This window comes from Oculina patagonica, chromosome 6, assembly GCF_052425735.1.
Source record: "Oculina patagonica isolate OP01 chromosome 6, crgOcupat, whole genome shotgun sequence".
In the NCBI taxonomy this organism is placed as follows: Eukaryota; Metazoa; Cnidaria; class Anthozoa; order Scleractinia; family Oculinidae; genus Oculina; species Oculina patagonica.
In genome coordinates, this window is record NC_135763.1 from 4,466,860 (window position 1) to 4,487,931 (window position 21,072).

At 37.7% G+C, this 21,072-nt stretch overlaps 1 protein-coding gene across 1 annotated transcript in view; it reads left to right on the forward strand.

Moving 5' to 3' along the window:
* The first annotated feature begins 290 nt into the window (after window positions 1-290).
* LOC144658930 (uncharacterized) overlaps window positions 291-21,072 on the forward strand; it is a 62,503-nt gene continuing 41,721 nt past the window's right edge. The window contains exons 1-4 of the mRNA XM_078519436.1: window positions 291-490; window positions 6,884-6,950; window positions 14,598-14,821; window positions 20,659-20,866. Of these exons, the coding sequence (XP_078375562.1) occupies window positions 14,627-14,821; window positions 20,659-20,866 (403 nt within the window). The 5' untranslated portion in view covers window positions 291-490; window positions 6,884-6,950; window positions 14,598-14,626. The remainder of the gene's footprint in view (window positions 491-6,883; window positions 6,951-14,597; window positions 14,822-20,658; window positions 20,867-21,072) is intronic.

Sequence of the window (21,072 nt, forward strand, 5' to 3'; positions counted from 1 at the left end):
ACTCTCGCTGATAAGCGCGGGTCACTTTATTGAATAAATGCTGACACGACCGGGTCGGCGATTTTGTCAAAGAAAGCTGCGCCCTTTTGGAAATCCGTCTATCTTAAATGATGTAATTGAGCCTTTCAAATGAACGATCTCTATTACCATTTTCAATTATGAAAATTAATTGACAAAAAACACGTGTAAAGCTCTTTTGTGTCGCAAATATTTCGGGTTCCGAAGCGTTGTCGCCTTATCGCCTGTTGTGTTTATGCATACCACAGTAAACTGTTTGCCGAGGATCTGTGCGAGTGTCGAGCGGCCTTTGTTCTGTTTTAATTACTTTCATAAAACGCGAGTCGATCAGCGGAAACTCTGCTGATTTACATTTCCAACTTGTGCGAGGGAGAGAGAAGTGAAATCATTCCTATTTGGGACGGGAAACATGCGACATCTGTCTTGATGCACGGCTGAAAGATATTCTTCCTTCGATTCGTTCACGATTAAGGTAGGTACTGATTGATGTTTCTTCGGGAATAACAAGTTTCTATTCTATAAGTTTGGTACAGAGAATGCTCGCTGCTGGTTTGTGAAGTGTTTTGAGTGTCTTGAAGTACGATAGTGTTTATGAGGACAAATTCAAGTCATTTGCCCTCGTTAACCCTTTCTAGAGGCGTCGTCCCTTTATTGTCTAGCTCCGTCGGCCTTCGATAACTTTCTTTGAGTTGTTACTCACATTCATGTAGGATACATTTAGGCAGCCATGACTATGCGCCAGGGTTAGTTTATAAGGCAAAACTGAAAAGAACATAATTTTCTTAGCGAAAGACATCATTTGTTCGTATCGCAACAACACAAGAGATAATATGATCCGTTCCTCACTGACGAGTCAAGAAATACGGGTTTTATTTCTTCGTTAGTATTACGAGAAATGTAGACCATTCGAAAAATACGCAAAATGCAAACAAATTGCCTCTTTTGTTTACAAAACGCGAGCATCTTGAGTTTTCAAGTAGACTCTGAAGAGGTTTCGTTGCTTTCCACTTTTCTAATCTTCATGATATGGAAAATAAGTGTTTTATTAACCGCTCGGGCTATAAACCATATTAGGACAAAACGATTTGTCAGACTTTTCGATCTTAACACACGGTTCCTCTCGGGCTTATGAGCGAGGCGACCAAGCAAACAAATTATTTACAGTTGGCCATAATTATTAAGTTGAATCTCAGTTGTGGATGAGTTTACCGCAGTTGCGCGAATGCCCGCCGAAACAGAACGCGCCTTGTTTCAGAGATTATTCTGTCTATTCTGGTTATTGATGATAAAATTCTCAGAGGGGTTTATCATTCAAAAAACACATCTGTCGTATGAACTGGGAGGGACCAATCGCTTTTAAATGGCTTGGTTGATGGATGGAGTTCACCTTGATTTGCGGTTTAGTTCTGGAACAGAGAGATTTGCGGATGAATGGCGATTCTGATAGGTTCATTACATCTGCGGTCTGGGTTGAGCCGAGGTGTTTCCTGTCTTGAGCAAGGAATTGCGCAAAGAAATTTTAATTTTAAAAGAGAAAACCTTAACTCGATGAAGGCGGCTGGAATTTAGTTCATAACACTTTTTTTTCGTCACTCAGCATTTTAATCACTTTCAAGATCGATTTCACAAGTTAAACCCTTAATACTGAAGAGGTTACGATATTTATAGCTCAGATTATTTCAGTCACGAATAACTGGGGGCTGTTGCGAAATAAGATTATTTTAAAATACTAGCTGAAATAGCACAGGAATAGTTAAACTGGCTTAAAATGTAGAGAATTATTTGATATTTCAATTTTATAACCTTCAACTGCTTCTTTTGTTTTTCAAGCAATTTTTCTTAGACAGGAATTTTTTTTTTTTAATTTTTAAATTTTTTTTTTTTTTTTTTTTTTTTTTTTTTTTTTTTTTTTTTTTTTTTTTTTTTTTTTATTTAGTTATTTTCTTTTTTTTTTTTTTAAAAAATCCATAAATTTTTTTTTTTTTTGGTTTCAATGGAGTCCGCCCTTGTTTCGCCTCATTTCGTCATCGAAAAATCATCCAAGGATGAATCATCACTAACAAGACCTCTCTTTGACCAGATGTTTCGAAAGTAGCGAGTAATTAAGGATGGTGTAAAACTTAAAAAAAATGTTGAACACGAGTTTCACATTTGTTCAAATTGTTATTCACCTTACATTTTTGTCATTCGTTAGTCATCTACTCGGCCGTCTATAAACTCCTGTGATCTGAGTAGCAATGTCACGTTATTTAAAGTCATTTTTCTGATTACATCCAAATTGAAGAAAACGTCAAATTAATAGTTTTGTAATGTAGAAAAACAACAGAGGGGTAGTAAAAATGCGAAAATAACCAAGGATGGTTTCGACTGACGAAAATTAAGACAGTTTACGAACGATAAACTTGAAAAAACTTGCCAGTTTTTTCAAGATGTGTTGTCTGTGATGTAGCTATTTTAAAACCGAATGATAAAAATGAAAGGGTAAATGAAACATGTCAGGGAAAATATAAATCAACAATCTGTGACTGGGAAGTGCGGATGCTCGATTGAATGCGGATTTGTCGGCTATCAAGTGTGTTTTTTTTCCCAAGTGAAAACGATCTTCACCACTGCTATTTGGCTGGCGTTCATATAAATGATTTATTTCTTATGTACGTTATCATATCCTCTTCATATCAAGGGTATATATAGAATTCACTATTGGCTAATTCCCAGCCGCTTCACACCTTAGCTGTAAGAGTATTAGCACCATAAAAGGTCATGAGTTCGAATCCCGAACTGTTAGTCAGTAAGCGGTTGCCTTCCTTTCACTAATATGCTTTCTGACAACTAAACTAAGAAGACCGTTTTTCGCTTGTATTGTACTGACCGATTCATCAAATTTCCAAATAGTGAAATTATTTTGTGTTCACACTGAATTTGTCATTAATATTCTTTAATATCTCTTATTGGACAAAAATGTACACAGCTGCTTACTTATTTTATTTTTATTTAAAACTGTTTAATTTGAATGATACATGTTGACTGAGACGGTGTTAAACTTTTTTTCACTAGAAAACCACATAAATAGTAACTCATTTTATTCATGTTACCCGTGATAAAGAAGTAGAACTATACAGCAACTTACAAAACAATATTAGTTACGTGATGAACTTAGTCAATTTTTTAAACATTCAATTTCCAAGATAAGGATATGTTTAGAGGGATATACTTCATCATAGATATTGTTAAGATAGGTAGATGAGAGATCCTGCTTATCTCGGCTACTAACAATTGCCTATTCTAATTTCTAAAACAAAAATATCAGCAAACAAGTAGTAGAAAGCCTCAGCTTTATTTCAACAGGGTGACTCAATCAGCTTTTACAATTAAAACTGTTATCAATAGAGGCCCTAGTAAAAAGTCAAAATTAAAAAGTCGCAAAAAGCCTTACAGTGTACCTAAAATGGAAGTTAAAAGTATTCAATTGGAAGTTCATGCAATTTCACTGCAATCGAAGTATCTAAAAACATTTTTAGGCAAAAATGTATTGACTGATTACAAGGATTTCTTTCACTGAGAAAAATCGTGAAGATATCATTGACGTCATGTTTGTGGAATGAGTCGAAAGTCGAAACGTCTTCGGATGTTCCTCGAAAATGTTCGGCAAACTTCGTTAAACTTGGAAAACGTTCGTATAGCCTTCGATCAACACTCGGACACTGATGTTCGGAGATCTTCGGTCTAGAAATTGCTCAAAATGCAACAAGTTGCTCAAAAGAAAAAAGTTGCGTAAAGGGGAAAAAGTTGCTCGAAATATGAAAAGTTGCCAAGAAACTGTGGAGAGCCATATTTGACATAGGTCTATAAGAGCTGTATGTAAGTTTTGAAGTCCAGAACGGCTTAGTTTAGAAGTACTGGTAACAGATTGTACAACTGAGTAGGAGCAGGGATTGTGTAACAAACCAAACGAGTTCAAGGGGATTTGTCATACCATTTTTTTTTTTTTCTGCCTTAAAGTAAAATTGAAGAAAAAGAAGAAGAAATACTCCGGTTTTTCTATTGACAAGAACGCCTGCCAGCAGAATAAAAATTTTTTCATTGTTCACATGTCGGCCCTTAAGGGCCCTTAAGTGGCACTTGAACGAATAACAAGGAAAAACAAACAAGCTTTTTAATTTGCTGACTGAGTACATTTCCCCCCGCCGTCACATGATATTTGCTATAAAAGGAACAAAGAAATATCACATGACCAATTTCTGTTAAAGATCCTTAACAGATACCTCACTGATACCTTACTGTGTAGACTGGAAAGTCGTGCAATAAGTGATCGGTGTGAGAGAAAAGGGTTTTTGCCGTAAAAGGTACGTAAGACATTTAATATTTCAGTTGTTATGGCTAGAATTGTGATTGACATGTTCTGAGAAATATCCATTGAACGCCTATTCCTTGAAGAGAAAGTTAAAATGGCTTTTGGCCAAGCCATTTTAGGTGATTCTGTTTAAGTTTTGAATACATATACAACAGGGTCGTTCAGTTAAACCTGAAAATACTGAAAATTGTTTGAAGGGTTGAAAACCACAAATACAAATATTACGAAACTGTCTGTTGGCGCCGAACACTCATGGTCGAAATTTATTGCGGTGAATATCATCTATTGATTTTTAATGGGAATTAAGTTGTGGTCGATTTGTGAACATGAATACAGCGCTCAAAATTCCTGTGTGTTTGTTATACAGCTTATATTTCAACACTGTATAAATGTCATTTCGTTCTCATTTAGAAGACTGCAGCTAGCAAGATAAAACCATCGATACATGGATTTTTCTCTTTGCACCCCAATGACCCGTAGCTCGCTTCTTTTAAAGGAAGTCACGGAAGAAAGTCATTAAGAACGCTCAGAAAATGCTTGAAATGTCTCAAAATGACGGATGATTTATTCCTAAAAAAAGGAATGCTGAAGGAAATTGAGCTAGCGATGCTTCGACTGTTTTTTTTTTTTAACAGAAACAGTGCTTGATCTTAGAAATAAAATAGAGACTGAATTGTCTAGGAAAGAACAGCACTTGAAATTCGTTTTACAGCCTTAACCGCTAACGAGCTTTTAAGTGATCAAGGATTCACCTTAGAAAGTAATTCCTATTGAACTTAAAATCGAGGTAAGCTTGCTTCGTCCGCACATTTTTGCCCTCTGCGGTCAGTTTTAATAGCAAGGTGTATTGGATTATTGCTGATAAGTTTCTAGTAATTATTTGCTGCATAATCGGCTTAGCACTTAAGTACCGCACCTAATTCGAAGATAATTCTTGAAAGATTCAAAGAATTGCCGTTAGAATTGCGAATTCAATGTGGTTTGTTAATCATAGGTCAGGCTACCCTGAACAACTCCATATAAAGTCCCGTTTTTATTGACAAAGAAAGCGTTGAAAGTTTTTTTTCGTCATCGGTCGGTTTTTTTATATTATTAAAACAAATTATGTGACTGGCAAAATATGACGTTGAAGAATTGTTTTATGTACGTATCAATGTTAAGCCGCCGCTGGGGGGGGGGGGGGGGGCGGCATAGGCCGGGCATTTGAACTTAGCTGAGACTTTCTGTTCAAATGCCCAACCCCAGGGCATTTGTGGATGTTCAAAAGAGTCACTAAACTTCAATAAAAAGTTCAGTAAGAAAGTCCATTAAAACGGTCAAAAGTCCCCACTACGGGAAAACAATTGCTGTCAATTAAAAATCCCCTGTCTATGTCCGGCCTCTCTCCCCCCCCCCCCCCCCCAGCGGCTTAACATTGATAGGTGCATTAAATGGACTAAATTGTTTTGTTACTCAAAGATCTTGAGTAGAACAGGCGCAAGAGACTATCTGTTGATAGTATTTCCGTTTTACAAGAGGAACCGTTAAAGATCCATTTAGCCACCCCACAGGGGGTGTTATGCCCTTCAGAATCTTGTGAAAAGGATTTTATAAGAGAAAAGGGGAAGGGGAGGGGCTAAGGCCGAATCTTAGGTGTACATAAGACTAGATGTAAGAACTAGGGATTGTTTACAGTGTAATGTATATCTCTGGCTAATAACACACCTCTACAAAAAAAGCCAGTCAGTCAGTCAGTCGGTCAGTGAGTCAGTCAGTCAGTAATCCGGAGCGGATATCGTGCAGTGTGCGTGTTTTTACTAAATTAAAGAACTTTATCTTCCATGAGAATGCAACTCTTGACTCGTGCAAAGAAGCATTTCTCTTTTTAATTCAGCCAGCCATCTTGGTTGTTTTCGTAAAAGATTGTCAATTTGTGTAACTGACTTTGCAGATTTTCTATACTGCAAAAGTGTGGGGTACAAGTCAGGAGTAATGCACAATGGACACAGTACGTGGCAAGGGCGTTCGAAGCCTTCAGATGAAGCCACGTGTTGCTGGAGCATTTATGCTCCCTACCGAAATGAGATCCACGAAAAGTGTTGTCGTGCAGGCTATAAGAACCTTTGACCTAATAAAACAGATGTGTCCTTTAAGGTCGGGATACATACAATATCTCAAGACATAATTTAAAAGTGGCATTTGTGCTCTGTTTTTATACATTCATATCAGTTGGCTAACGTGATCGGTGCGTTTACAAGGTATTGTTATCCATTTTATCTTCTCCATCGTTAACCCGATTCTTGCTTCCAAAATCTCTTTCTGTAATTTATACTGTTCAACAAGATTGAAGACATTAAACCATTGTTGTTGTGCTTCTTTAGCTTCCTGGGGTTCTGAAAAATGACAGTGCCTCTTTCAGCGAGTGTACCTAAAAAGTATCACTAAACCATGGATTTTTACTAGCCTGACACATATATTTTATGCCCATATTAATTACAAAAGTTCTCACTTTTGTTTTGTTTCTTTCTGTTGCAGATTTGTATTTCATTGAAGACTAAAACTAACAACAAAGGGGGAACTGAATCAAGAACCAGCCATGAAGGTTAGGTGGTATTTCACTATTATAGTATTTTAAATTGTCTTTACTTACATAGGTAAATTCTGTAGAGAGAAGGGATAGACACGACTTTGCTCCAGGGTCTTCTCGGGTTTTCTTTCTGAGATTTCGGTAAATCATCGTACAAGTAGTCGAGGCTTTCCAATTTTATGTCAACCAATCAGGATACTACACGACGAGCACTTGCGAGCTCGACGAATGTTGTCACGCCAGCTTATCGTCATACGATTCATACGAATACATATGTTACGTGACTCAGCTCCTACGGGAGAGTGAGAGGGTCACCTGTCCAATTGATTCTAAAAGGCCTGTGGGATCTGTATTCGTCATGATTTTCATGTCAATCCTTTGCGATCGGCCACAACAATAATTATTTTGCAACAAAACATTGCGCAGAACTAAGTGAAACTGCAACTAGCTTTATCGAGATGCGTCACTTGAAACGTTGCGTAGTCTCTTTCTATCTCGACGGTTTTTCTTCTCGTTCGATTCACGAAGAAATATGTGACAGCTCGCAGCATGGACAAAACATTTAGTTTTATATGAAGCGATTATCTCTGCATTGTTGCCATTAATTAGTGTCATCAAATTAAATCTCGTCATTCCAGTGTCGTGTTAAAGTACACTAACTACAAATGTTACCCGGGGGGTACACCCTAAAATTTACTAAGGGGGTGGCTGAGACTCTGGACTCTGGACCTGTTCCAGAGAAAAAAAGCTAAATTTGTGACGCCGTTCCAGACAAACATTGCAAACCCTGTTCCAGACAATATCCACAAAGGAAATATATGTAGATATATATAAAAACACTAGCGTATATCACGAAGCGCTCACTTGACTTTGTCTGTGGCTTGGAGATAAAGCGATCAGGGGAGCGTAGTTTCATAGCAACTTGATCGTGTTTAATCAGGATTCTGTGGAAAAATCCACCCTGTTCCAGAGTCAAAAGGGTGATTTTTATACCCTGTTCCAGAGTCAGAGAGGCAAAAAGCATACCCTGTTAATCGGTACATACCCGTATAGCCCTTATATGGGAGAACCCTCCCCGGGAAATGTTGGTAGGTAGTTAGGATCAGGATTTGCGGCTTTCCAATCACTTCGATTATGGGAATAATGTAGGAATTCATGCAATAGGTAAAGGAATTGCCGGCCAAATGGCTTGTAATAATACGGATCGTAATATACACCTCATAATGACCTCAATTATTTGGCGGGTAAATATTCTCTTATCACAGAATAAACAAGGACTTCCTTGATGAGAATTCCTTTAATTATTTATCTTTTTAACCGTCTGAAGACGATTAGGTCCAATGCGCCGTTTAATAGAAAAAGTGCAAATCTCTTCACTGTTAAAGGTTAGATCTCCTCCTTTCATTTGGCGTCGCCATAGAATCATCGAGTGGTGTAACGAATCGTTTGGGCTCTGGCAAAGATAGACCACCGTCTGAGATCGATAACGATAAATCGTCGTGCTCAGCTTAGACAATATTCGAAACTTTCTCGTCTTGCCAACAAGTGTTTTAGTCTTGGTACTTTTGTCAGAAATATTCGAGGAGGACCAAACCCTATCCCTTTTTTCTATTAAAACTAGTCATGGTATATTGCAATTCCTGAGTTTTGATTGGTTTACAGGCCATGGTAAATGAGCTCATATACCACGGACCACAAATATTATAGGAGTACGCGCAGCGAGAACTGACGGAGAGCTCAAATATTGTAATTCTTTAGGTATTTTTTTAACAAAACAATTATTCCACTCGCGCTTGTTGGATATGAGATAGTTATAGCCAACTCGGCGCCTCTATGGCTATTTACCATCTCATATTCAACGCGCGCTCATCGAATAATTGTTAAATATACCATTTTTGACAGGAAAGGTTACCCTTTCATATACCTTCGATGGAAAATGGTACCTCTTTCATTGCATACAGTAGTTGAAGTTCCAACTCCAACCACGTTCCCAGAGCTTTTCCCTTTAACCAAGGGAAAAGCCCTGGGAACAAGGTTGGTTCCAACTCGTGAAATCCCTACCCTTTTACATGCCTTCAGCCTGAAAAAGGTACCCAGCTCAAAAGGGGTACCTTTGTCAGGTTGGAGTTATAAAGTATTTCGAGCAGACGCACTAAATGGTTCATTCACTTGAGTATTTTAAGGGGTTACTCTGGGAACGAGGTTGATTATTTAAGTGGAAAGAGATATGCAGTATTCCTAGCTACTGTAGATCTGTGAAAGGGGTCCCATTTACTATCGAAGGTATATGAAACAGTACCCTTTCCTGTCAAAAATGGTATATAAAAGGGAAAGGGCTGGGACCTCGTGGCGGAGCCGAGCCTCCTCGTATAAAATATTTTTGATTAGCCTCACCGGGCCCGCTACAAAATTTCACGTCGATGACGGAAATTCTTCGCGTTGATTACATGAATGAGGTTGTTTCTTTGTGACCCTGCCTTTAAATGTGTCAGTTTCTCTGTAGCAGATGTGCTACATTCCTGTTTGGTTTAATCGTGAGATCTAATTAGGCATCGAAATTGTTTTTTCTGGGACATCTTGCAACGATCTTATCACAGAAGTAAACAAGAGTTCGTGGATAATATTCGCGGGTTTGCTATCTTAAGCTACTTCCAGGCCTCTGTGCCACGGTATAGCAATTATCGTGTATTGATTTGAGGTGCACATCTTTCATCCTGGGTATATTTTTCAACAGATTAGTTTCGTCTTTGAGGCCTCACAAATAACTTTACATGGAATTAGTCTTGAAGTGTAATGATTTAAGCTCGTCTATGTATAGAATATCGACCACAGGAGAAAATCATAAAATCCTCAGTGGCATGCCATTGGTAACCGTTTGTATGGGTACCGGGTAAGTCCAAAGTCTCATAGACATTCTGAGAGACATGAATTTTTCGGGTGGTTTAGAGTTACGAACAATTCAGATTGTGTGGCCTTATTCTTCGGACATATACCGTTTGATTTCGCTTTTCACTTTTGGGCAAGCACGATTTTTATATTTTTATAACACGTAATTTCAAGCGTTTCGTTATGGCTCAATACAAGCCGTGATTGTGCGGATCTTTACTAGTTGCATGGACAGGGCAAAATCAGTCGGGAGATATTTATGACTCAAAGAATCTCGCTCAGCTGTTATTTATTATCTTCTAAAAACAACTTTTTACGTAGGAATTTTAAAAGCAGTCTACACTAAGTCATATCTAATGTCTTTTCTTGCTTTGTGGGATTTTACTTACGCTGTCATTGAAATTGTCGAGTTTGAGCCAGACAATTGTCGATGAAAAGTTATTTATAATGTACAAAATCGTTCAACTGAACTTAAATTTGTGTTTACTTGATGTTTTCTTTTCTGTTATAAGAGTAACAGTACAAATTTAGAAACACGTGGGGGATATGGGCTTATTTTGTATACTATGAATAGTGTTGAGAAGTATAAATGAAAACACAACAAGCTTTTAATTCTTTTAAGATTCTAGCTATAGAGTGGTTCTACTCTGATCTCTTCGTGGTAACCGCCATGAAAGGATGAGAATAAAATACTCGCGATCACAAGATATCATATCAGTAACATTTGGAGGGGGGGGGGGGTACTAGTTGAGTGGACTTGAGTCTATGAGCCCCTATTTTTTTTTGAAAAGTCGCCTCCTTCTCTTTAGCCCCTCCCTTTTTTCAAGCAAGAGAGAGGACTCTCTCCTCCCCAACCCCCCCCCCCTCCCCCCCTTAGAAACCTATGGATCCGCCGCTGGAGATGACAAAGGAAATGATACTGAGATCCAGGGATAGGGTCTCAAGAATTTGGAGGCAAGCGTGTCCGAGTGGTTTAGGGCGCTGGTGTTGGAATCCGGTGGTCCCTGGTTCAAGACCTGCCCTTGCCACTAGCTGGATTTGTTTCTCGGTTGTCCCGAGTTCAAATCCTCGACCACGCTTTGTATATAGCCAACTGGTCTGCCTCCTGCCAGTTGGGACTTTTAACCTTGTTATGTTCATTTTAAATTATTTGTTTCCTCTGTTTCAGTAGCATGCCTGTAAACTAACTATCTCGTTGAGATATGAAGCTAAGTGCATGACCACTATAAACATATATTTATTTTTTATTTATTTTTAATTGAATTACTCCAATAAAAAATAAAACTCCCTTGCATTACATTACAGCTCTGAGAAATGATAATCGACTTATCTGTGAGGACCCTTAGGAGAGGCACGGCTGGGGCTGTGAGCTCCTACGGATAACATTAGCGCGTCAGGGCTACAGTGGTCTCTCCGTTGGGATCTTACAAAGATTTTGTCGTGAATACGCATGAAGTTTTCAAAGAAGAAAATAATTTAGCTTTTTGGTGGCTTGTTTTCTTTTTCAAAGTTATTTCAGCTCTTGAGAACGTCAAGTGTTTTGGCTAATGGTAAAATTTTATCGTTATCGATCGCACTTGAAAAGTGCCAGCACTTGACTCGCAAGAAGATCAAATCTTTTACTGACGCATATTTTCACGACTTTGATGAAATTCACTGGAAGCCATGTCATTTTGGCGCCAAACTGACGTTTCCTAATACTGATTCCTGATTGGCTGAAACTCGTCATGTTAATTTAATTATGATAATAGGTCAGACTGGCTGCCATCTTGGATTTGAATATTCGAGAAGACCCCGAGGACATTTTTTTCAGGACATAAAATTTTGAAGAATCTTAAGAATTTCCGTACACTGCCGATGATCACCCGAGGAGAATGTTTTCGAATGCAATCCCTTAGATCGCCGACGATAACCAGTTCAGGTTTTTTTCGAGGATGCATGGCCGAACCCTTTACAAGGGTCTCCGACATTTTCCCGAAGATTAAGATTTTCCGAAGATACCTCGCAAATGTTTCCGACAATATCCATGCCTATTAAATCATATATCATTTAGAAATTGATGTTTTAAACGTTTTAGATCTCGTGTGGACGTCTTAAGTTTATTTTTACCCCAAGAGGTACCAAATTCAAAGAACACTCCTTCAGTTTATTGATGATTGACAAGTGACATTGTCGAGCCAAGAGCCATGCCCCAGACTAAAATCATTTCTTGACAACTTGTTCCTGTTTATTTGCGGCTTTGTAAACGTATCCTAATATTTACCAAAACTGTGAACTTTGAAATGGAACGCCCTAAGCGGTATCAAAACATGGTTTTCAACCACTAAAAATGAGTACGATTTAGAGTCCCCGTATAGAAAATGGTAAAATTTTGACTGGGCCCGGCGGATTTTAATGGCTGTTGCTAGGTTACTCGATGACGACATGCTTGCGTGACAACTTCGGACTGCTCGTGCTATTTCCTGATTGGTCAACAAGAATCGGAAACATTTCGGGATTCTACGAAGATTTTCAGTTCGGTCGGAAAATACCTACGTCATGTTTTCGTTCTATCGCCAAAAAGCTTCGCCAAAACAAACAAATCTGTATCTGAAACGCCAAAGTCGGAGTGTACTTTGAACTAAGCCTTTTAAAAAGGTATAAAAAGATCGCGTTTTAAGCGGATTGCAGTTCCATAGCTGATTTTTTTTTCGCAGACATTTGATGAGCAGCTTAGTTTCAATCATTTTACACTCTTGTTATTGATCTTGTTTAATAAGTCGCTAAGTGTTTTTACAGCTAACGCAGAAAGGAATAGCTGGATATGTTACAAGCTAACTCTGTTGTAGACTTTTCACTGACAACTATTTAGAGAAAATCGTGTGTTTTCTTCGATCCTTGAACGCAGGAAAAGAACCGGGAGAGAACTGGGCGCCAGCGCAAAACGGGAGGCGCGAGGGGCTTTTGCCTTCTTGTGCGTTGAAAAATAAAGAGGCCATGAACAGACTAACTGTTGAGACGGCTATTTTTACAAACGGTGACCTAGCTAATTGAAGATACAGGCGGGCCTGCATTAAACGGATTATCGGGATTGTAGATCATGTTTTTCTCTATGCCTGTGGTTTGACCCCGCGCAGGCTTTTAAGGGCCTGGTTAAACAAGGAAACATTCACAAATGTTTCCTAATTTAACCGTGAGGGAGAAATATTTCGAAAGCAAATCTTGTTTCTCGAAAACAAGATAATGTTTCTTAAGCATTCAGTTAAAAAACATGTTTTGCTTCCCTGACGTAAGTTTTGCTTCCGAAACCATGATTTGTTTCCCGCTCGGCTAATCTGGGACTCCACTTGTTTCCGCAACAATTTTGGTCAGGCCCCGCGTTTTCCGTGAGCGTTCACACCCTTGCCAGTGAGTCAGGGAGTTTATACTCCCTAGCTTGAATGTCGCGCGGTTCTTGAAATCTTTGGCTTGTCTTGAGATATGAAATTTTGCCTGAAAGTTTCCTTCACAGAACTTGCCAAGTAATTTAATATTACACCATGTAGTAGCTTCGTCAAGAGGAAATAAGGGTCCTGTTATTTTCTCTCGCTATTTCTGCGGCAGGAAATTCCCAGGCAAGGCCCGAATTTGTTCAGTTTAAAGCTGTGTTTTTGGGAGTTTCCAAGAGGAAACATCGGCGAGAGGGCAATTCGGTCCACATGTTATTGTTGTTGTTTAATTTTAACGCACGTTTTTGCTTCGTTGTAAGTAATCTTGGATACTAAACTAGATTTTTACGCGTGTAAAAACAGCGTCTAGGAAGAATCAATGCTCCGGTCTCAAGTGTTTGGAAAATATTGCAAAGCTCAAATTAAGTCAATGTTTGTCAACAGTCGGACAGCATGATCGTTTACAAAGTAAAGTCGACGGCTAAGACCATTTTGCCGCCCCCGCAGTCAAAAAAAAATCTGAAAAAAAAAATGTGTGCTCGGCTGTGTGGTACGCGAAAGTTTAGGTGAAAGGCCATTTTCATTCAGCTTGCAGAGCCTTTCTTTACTCCAGAAGCAAAATCCTTGATAAATCAGAATTATTTTTAACACTAATCGGCTTCGTTTACTGTAGATTGCTTTCTTGAAACGCTTCTTTCATGGGTATCATAGTTTTAAATTTGGAGTTGTTTTGTTTTAAAACTGTTCACATTTTTTTGGCAAACATTTCAATGTATAGGACTGTGTGTTCATGTAAACTTTTAATTTTCCTCGGTTTATGTGTTTTTCCGGCTTTATACCAACACCACGATTGTAATTTCTTTTTTCAACCCAAAGTCTATTTACTACAGTGAAAACAGTTTTCGATATTGAACACATAAATATAGGAGAACTGGTGAACTGCTTTAAAATATTTTTTGAATAAAGTTCTTTTCAAATACCAGCTAACCAAAGCAGAAAGCGAAATCAGTCAAGAAGAACTGTTTAGGATTTTTGATGCAACCTAATCTTTGGTCTGATGGGATAATGATGGTAATTTATGTACCCCCGAATTCTAATTGCCCCGAGTGAGGCTTTTAGGGTGTATCAAATTGCTGATAAGCCGATGTGCATTGTTTTGTACATAGTTCACGGTCCACTAACTTCGGTGCTGGATGTGAGTGACAAATCTCTCGCCAGAGCAAAATTGACCAACGATTGTATTTTATGCTCGCGATTGGAGGGCCAAAGACGTGGAAATGTTTATAGATTCGGCTAGGAGCATTTCTGTATGGACACCTTCAGTGCAAAAAGACTGACTCTTGCTTATTCTGCGTTGTTTTGACTGTAGCTCTCCGTAGCTGGAAACCCCGCTACAACATGGCGACTGCCAGTACTAGTGCGAAAACAAGACAGCGAAAACACTCATTCACGTCAACAATCTCGCTGTTAAACCGAACAAGATCAATGACGGATCAGACGCTGCTGGGAGTATTAAACATACTCCGCATGGACGAAGGACAGGGGCAAAGTTTCATGGTAAAAGCGATCCTGCCTGATGGAAAACCGAGATTGGTGAGTCGGCTAGAAATAGTTCATTGCATGAACCAAATAATATTACTGAAAGGAATGGTTGAATACTGTATTTTTTATACGTAGAATTGTAATACACTCTTTATTTATGCGTGTTAGCCTTTCTGTTCTTTTTTTTTTACCGCATATTTTGTGTTTGAAGGAATTTTGTGCCATCTAATTGAGCAGTTGGGATCGGAATTGGAATATATTGTAGAGTTGTTGAATTTCATTTTGGCATGTTGATTTCAAAACGTCTGTCATCGATTCTGCGAAGTTTTTAGCCTTCATTCCAATTGTTTATCGCGGAAAATACGCTTTACATGCCCTGAAATTGAATAAGTTTATTAAACCTGCGGTTTAATGCGGAAATGTTTTGCTAAACATGTTAATTTTGCACCAGTGCGAGCATTCAACAGTCGAGTCCAGCGGCGCAAGTCGAGTGGATGTTGTGTTTTGGTGATCGAGTGCAGGCTACACACTGAGAAATATAGATGCGGAGCTGAACAGACAAAAAGCGGGAAGTTCGGTCCGTATACATCAGCATGAAACTCGTTAGGGTATTTTGAAAGGATTCCGAAACAATAAAACAACCAGATGATCTGCATTCATCAAGTGCGTGATTTTAAATCAGCTCAGTGTATTAAATTTGACCCTTTTGTCAATTCGTCATTTCCTACACTCAATGGCCTTGTTCCGGTCTGGAACCCGCCTCCGAAGCCTATACGATCAACTTGTTTCGAAACCTTTTCCTGACTTTTCGATATCCTAGTTGTTTCAAAAATACACTGATAAAATTTCAAGTTTTCAATTTGTCGCTGCCCTGGGAAGGTTTCTCTTTTTATACAGCGACTCGACCAAAGAAATTTGATGGGAATGTTTTAGTTATTATGCATAGGAGGCAGAACGCACTTATAAAATACTTAAGCTTTGAAAACGCTTAGATAATTTGTGGCTTCTGTGGTCCTCGGGTTAATTTTTTGACACGCGCGCAAAACAACGCATAAGTTTCCAAAACAAACCTTCGAAGTTTAATACAGTGAAAGAGTACAGTATTTATATTAGGGATTGTCTTTTTCTGAGCGGATCTTAAAATATTTACATATAATATATTCACTTGTCTTTTTCATTACCAGCTGAAGATTTAGCTGAAATTTAATTGCTCCTCATTTGAAATAAAACAATTAAATTGGCTTAAATCGAGTATTAGTACATTGTATAGAATAGGCAAAAGGTAATTTCTATGAACACAGCTTATTAAAATACATGATTGTATATTTCAAATGGCCACTTAATTTCCGGCGATTGTAAAATAGTTATATTAAAAGGCCTATTCCTTTTCTAATTGATTTAAATATGCTTGTTTATTTCAACAAAGTTGAGTTTTGCCTTTCAAATTGTTACCTACGAAATCTTAAATTCTTTATTAAATTTATGTTCCATGGATGCATTTACAAGATATTTTAGATTCTGATTGCAAATGTGCCAATTTGCAAGAACTGGGATAACTCAGAAATTTTTAGTTCCAGAACTGGAGATTCCCATATATATTACCTGATAGAAGATAATAGAGGACTTTATATATACATGTCTTAAATCAATGGGTACCTGGAATTATAAAGCCCCATAACTTCTTCTTGCAAATTGAAGGGAGAATTTCATATTAGAACCCCTTCAATTGAACTCTGATCATGTTGTCATTTTATGAAATAAAAATTCATATTTGTACAAAAATGGCGAAAACACCAAAATGAAAAAAATCATGGCATATATATAGTCAGAGGATATTACATGGTGGCGAGAAGATATGAATTTATGTTCGAGTGGCAGAAACGATATCGTTTTGCCACGAGAACATAAAATTCATATCTTTGAGCCAACGTGTAATTATTTTTTTTTATAATTTATATGGAGACCAGATGTAGTTCATGTTGCCAATTTTTATTTCATTGTTTTTGAATAATCAAGACAGTTTTACAAATCAGCATTCATCTTCATAGAAATACAAAGCAATCTTGCCCAGGATATAGAAACACTAAACTGAATTCCAATCAAACAAAATACTTGTCAACTAAATAACACGTAAGAACTGAAAACATCACTGACTTTGACTTGAATCCAATTTGGCAAAGTCTTGACGGCCAATAGTTTTAACTGCCTTTGTTTTCTTCTTTACAACATCTTGCACTTGTGAAATCCCTTGCGAAGAATTCCCTCTAAAAACCTTGAAATCATCAAGGTTTCCATTATCCTGTTCTCGTCTTAACTTTTTTGGAAAACTCATTCTTTTTCGATGCTTAGTTAAACAAATTTAACCTTCGTGTCGATGCTTGCTAACAACAAAACCAAGTTCATTCAACAAAGTAGAAAAGGCCCGAATCGTGACGTCAATGAGCGATATGCCACTCGCAAAAGTGTCATACGGAAAATACGATACTCTGGTCCCAGAGGGAGTGGCGTATGGAATCTAGGAGTGGTCAAGTTCCCAGTAAAACACTCTCTCTCTATAATAAAAAAATAATATAGAGGGTCTAGTATATTGGTCTGTAGGAGAAAATATGCCGTGTGAATGAATGATCATTAAGGATTTATGCTATAAAAGCAAAAACAGAAAGAAAACAGTGGTTGAAAATTTTTGATAACAATATGTTATTATTATTTAACCATCATGAGATTTTTGCATTTTTCCAGGAGACCAGGGGTTCTTGCCCCAAACAAGGGAAACAGGGGATACCGTGTCCCAGTGAAACCAGGGGACTTCACAAGTTTGACTGATCCTTTCTTTATTGTGGGACAAATTTTCAGAAACAATTGGTTTCTTTTTTGTCAATTTTTATAGAAAATATTATTAAGGGATAACAAACTATATGTAAATGCTTTGTTTTATGTGCTTTTATTAATAACACTTTTCTTCTGTTCTTTCTCTGAGTTTTCTTTGATTAATAAAGCTGTTGGTTGAAATTTTAAAAACTTTTTACTGACTTTTAAGATTATTACCAGCAACCCTCTAAGTTAAGACCATTTTAGTCGCCATGGCAACTAAAATTTTGGAGCTGGCGACTAAATTTGAACCAAAGTCGCCAGCCTGGCGACTAAAATTGAGAAGAAGGATTGAAGCGTGAGCTTAATTTAGCGACTAAATTTTTTTCACTGGCGACCAAACCTGAGCAGTCGGTGGCCAAATGGCCACTAAGGGAAAAAATAAACTTGGAGGTTTGACCAGAAGGAAAATTTGAAGAATGATTTGTGGATGTGAAACAAATATTGTAGAGATGGAACAAATAATGATTACCAGTAAATGAAGATCTAAAGTTAGAATTTGCAACAGTGGATTCCAATGTGGTTAACGAAAGAATTCCCTTTCTGTGTGCTTTCACTCCACTGCTAAGAAATTAAAAAATTGTATGGCATTTTCAAACATGCTCAGTGTATGCTAATGTATAACGAAAATCATTTTACTCTAAATATGAAGGTGGACAGAGGCCACCGAAAATTTAGTGATTATAAGTAAGATCGGATTAATCACTTTAGTTACAATAAGTCTACCGATTGCCACTGACAACGTGTATTGTACTTAGAATTTGCAGTTAATAAATTGATAAAAAGACACAAAAAATAGACAACCCCATATTTTCTGGAAGGATGCATTTGCTCGACCATGAGAAGATAATCTTCATTTTGCATTTTTCACTTCTGGTCAGTGTCAAATTGTTTTATAGCTTAAAGATAATTCCAAATTTGTTGTAGATTGGGCCACGCTGAGTTGTTAGTTTTACGATTAATATGCTTTTAGAAAGTTAAACAGCCATTTAAGTTTGAAGTCACTTATGTTTGACTTTAAGAGCTAACTTGTCAATTTTTTGACACTGTAAGACAAAGGAGACAATGTTTTGATAACCTTTCCTTGTTTTTATGTTTTTTAATACATCATTGTTGTTTCTGAAGCCATTAGACCAGACAGGAAACCTATTCTCGACGTGATGTTAAGTCTATGTTTCGGACTGTGAAACTTTGCATAGATGCCATATACAGTGCAATGCAATGTCATGTACGCTATGTGAGTGGGTTAGTCTGATTCAGGCCTGGTTGTATTTCTAATTAACCATATAAATATCAGCACCATGCAATTTCTACATTTGCCTTTACTGAAGTGTACAATTTATAATTTTTTTCAAGTGCACATTTCCTGCTGGTAGCCTTTGATTTGCAAAAAGGCAAATGGACAAACAGAAAAACACAGAATCAATGTCAAGTCAAGAGCAGACGTACAACTTTCTTTAAATGTGGCTGCTTTTTATCATGACTTAGGCACCATAGTTTCTAACAATAATTTTATAATATTTAAAGTGCCAATCTGACTCAAACAGCATGCTTTATAAGCTTAGGCATATGGGCCAGGGGGGGGGGGGGGTGGGGGTGTAGTCCCCCTACATTTTGGGTAACTCAAATTTTTTTGGGTGACGAGAAATTTGGGCATAACTAGTTTTTAAAGAAGCTTCCATGTTTTTTTTTTCCGAAGAGATAGATATTTTCTATTTTAACCTAAAGTTGGTGTGGTAATACCAGAAAAATTCACACGAGCCAGTGGCTGCCTAGCATGTGATGAGTTTCTTGTTATTGGTGAAGGGGATCTTATGTTGATATAAATATTTGTAATTTTTTATTGTTGGGCACTGTACTGCACTGCACTGCACTGCACTAGCTGGTGTGGGGTATTTCCAGTTGTGAATTAATTAGAATCATTTTGGGCATAACTTTCTAGAATCATATTGTAAGATTATTAACTGGAGACTCTCAGAAGATCTGAGTAAAGCTCTGAGCCTTATAAAGAAAGCGTCTCCCATGTTGCTAAATTTTACAAAATTGACAGCGAGACTCTAAAAGCCGAGCAGAGAATTTATGCAAATTTTTGTTGTGTGTGCATATAAGGCAACATGACTGTTTCAGAAATGCTGGAGACAATGCATGAGAATGATTTGTATGTAAAAATATTTTCACTTCATATGTACAGTGCTTTGTTCTGTTATAAAGCACTCAAGGAAGTGATGAGAGCACTCAAGTAGTAGAGAGAAACAGTCGCACCCTTAACTACAATGAGCGCTAAAAGTGTTGAGACAGTGCACTTTTTGAGTACCTTGGACAAATTTTATCCCTCACCCCTCAAACCCCCTCCCCCGAAACAATGTTGTATTGTATCTGCAGACTTGCCTCGGAGCAACGAAAAGGGGAGGGAGGGGAGCGGAGAGAAAAGGTGAAAACGGGAATTTAATTAGTATCAATCATCCAACTGTCTCAAGGACTTTGACACCCATTGTAGTGTTTCATGCTACACTTCTTAATTGTGCTATCCATGCAATGTAAATTCAAAATTTAATTTATGCATTGTTACTGGTTGCTGGAAATGTCATTCTAAACATGTTTTCTTGCACCAACACTGCAGACGAACTGTACTTTTAGAGCATACATGTATGTGCTGATTTCATATTTTAGACGGATGTATTTTATTTTAATGGCTGAGAGTATCAAGCATCCAGAGAAATTCTGATGCCATGATCTACCATCTAGGGAGGGGAAGGGGGTGGGGCTTAAAAGAGAGAGGGGGCTTAACAGAGCTTCTACAGTATATTATTTTTGTTAATTACTTAGACTAAGAGGAAATGAGATGCTAAACATTCTTGGGAAATGGTTAAACGAGAAAACAAATTGTGCACTGCCCTTGTTTGGAGGGAAATGATGTGGCTATTACATGTAAATCATAATCAGATCAGAGTATAAAGACCTAGAAATTTTATTCCTTAAACTCAATTTTTGTGATCTTCTGTATTTTGTTGTCCACCTAGTTGAGTGCTGAACGCAACATGACAGTAAGGGATCTTGTTGCTGGAATCTGCCAGGAATACAACTTGACCAATTATCAAGTGCGCACCTTGCCTGAAAAGACACTGTTAAATCTTGAGGCAAATGCTTCAACTTTAGAGAATGCAGAGATCGCCATTGAGGACGTGGACAAGATGCTGTCCAACTTTCAGCTCGACAATCTACACACAAGTGAGTTGATTACAAAAAAAATATTGTATACCATAAAATTCTGATATTTTTATTTGTAAGCTTATACACATAATAAAACTGCACAGTAAAGCCTTTAACAAAAATATATGACACACAAAACAAGTTCTACAATCATCAGATGAACATAAGACGTCTCTAAAATGCGGTTATAACCAGGAGAAGGCTTAAATTTATCACTGAAAACC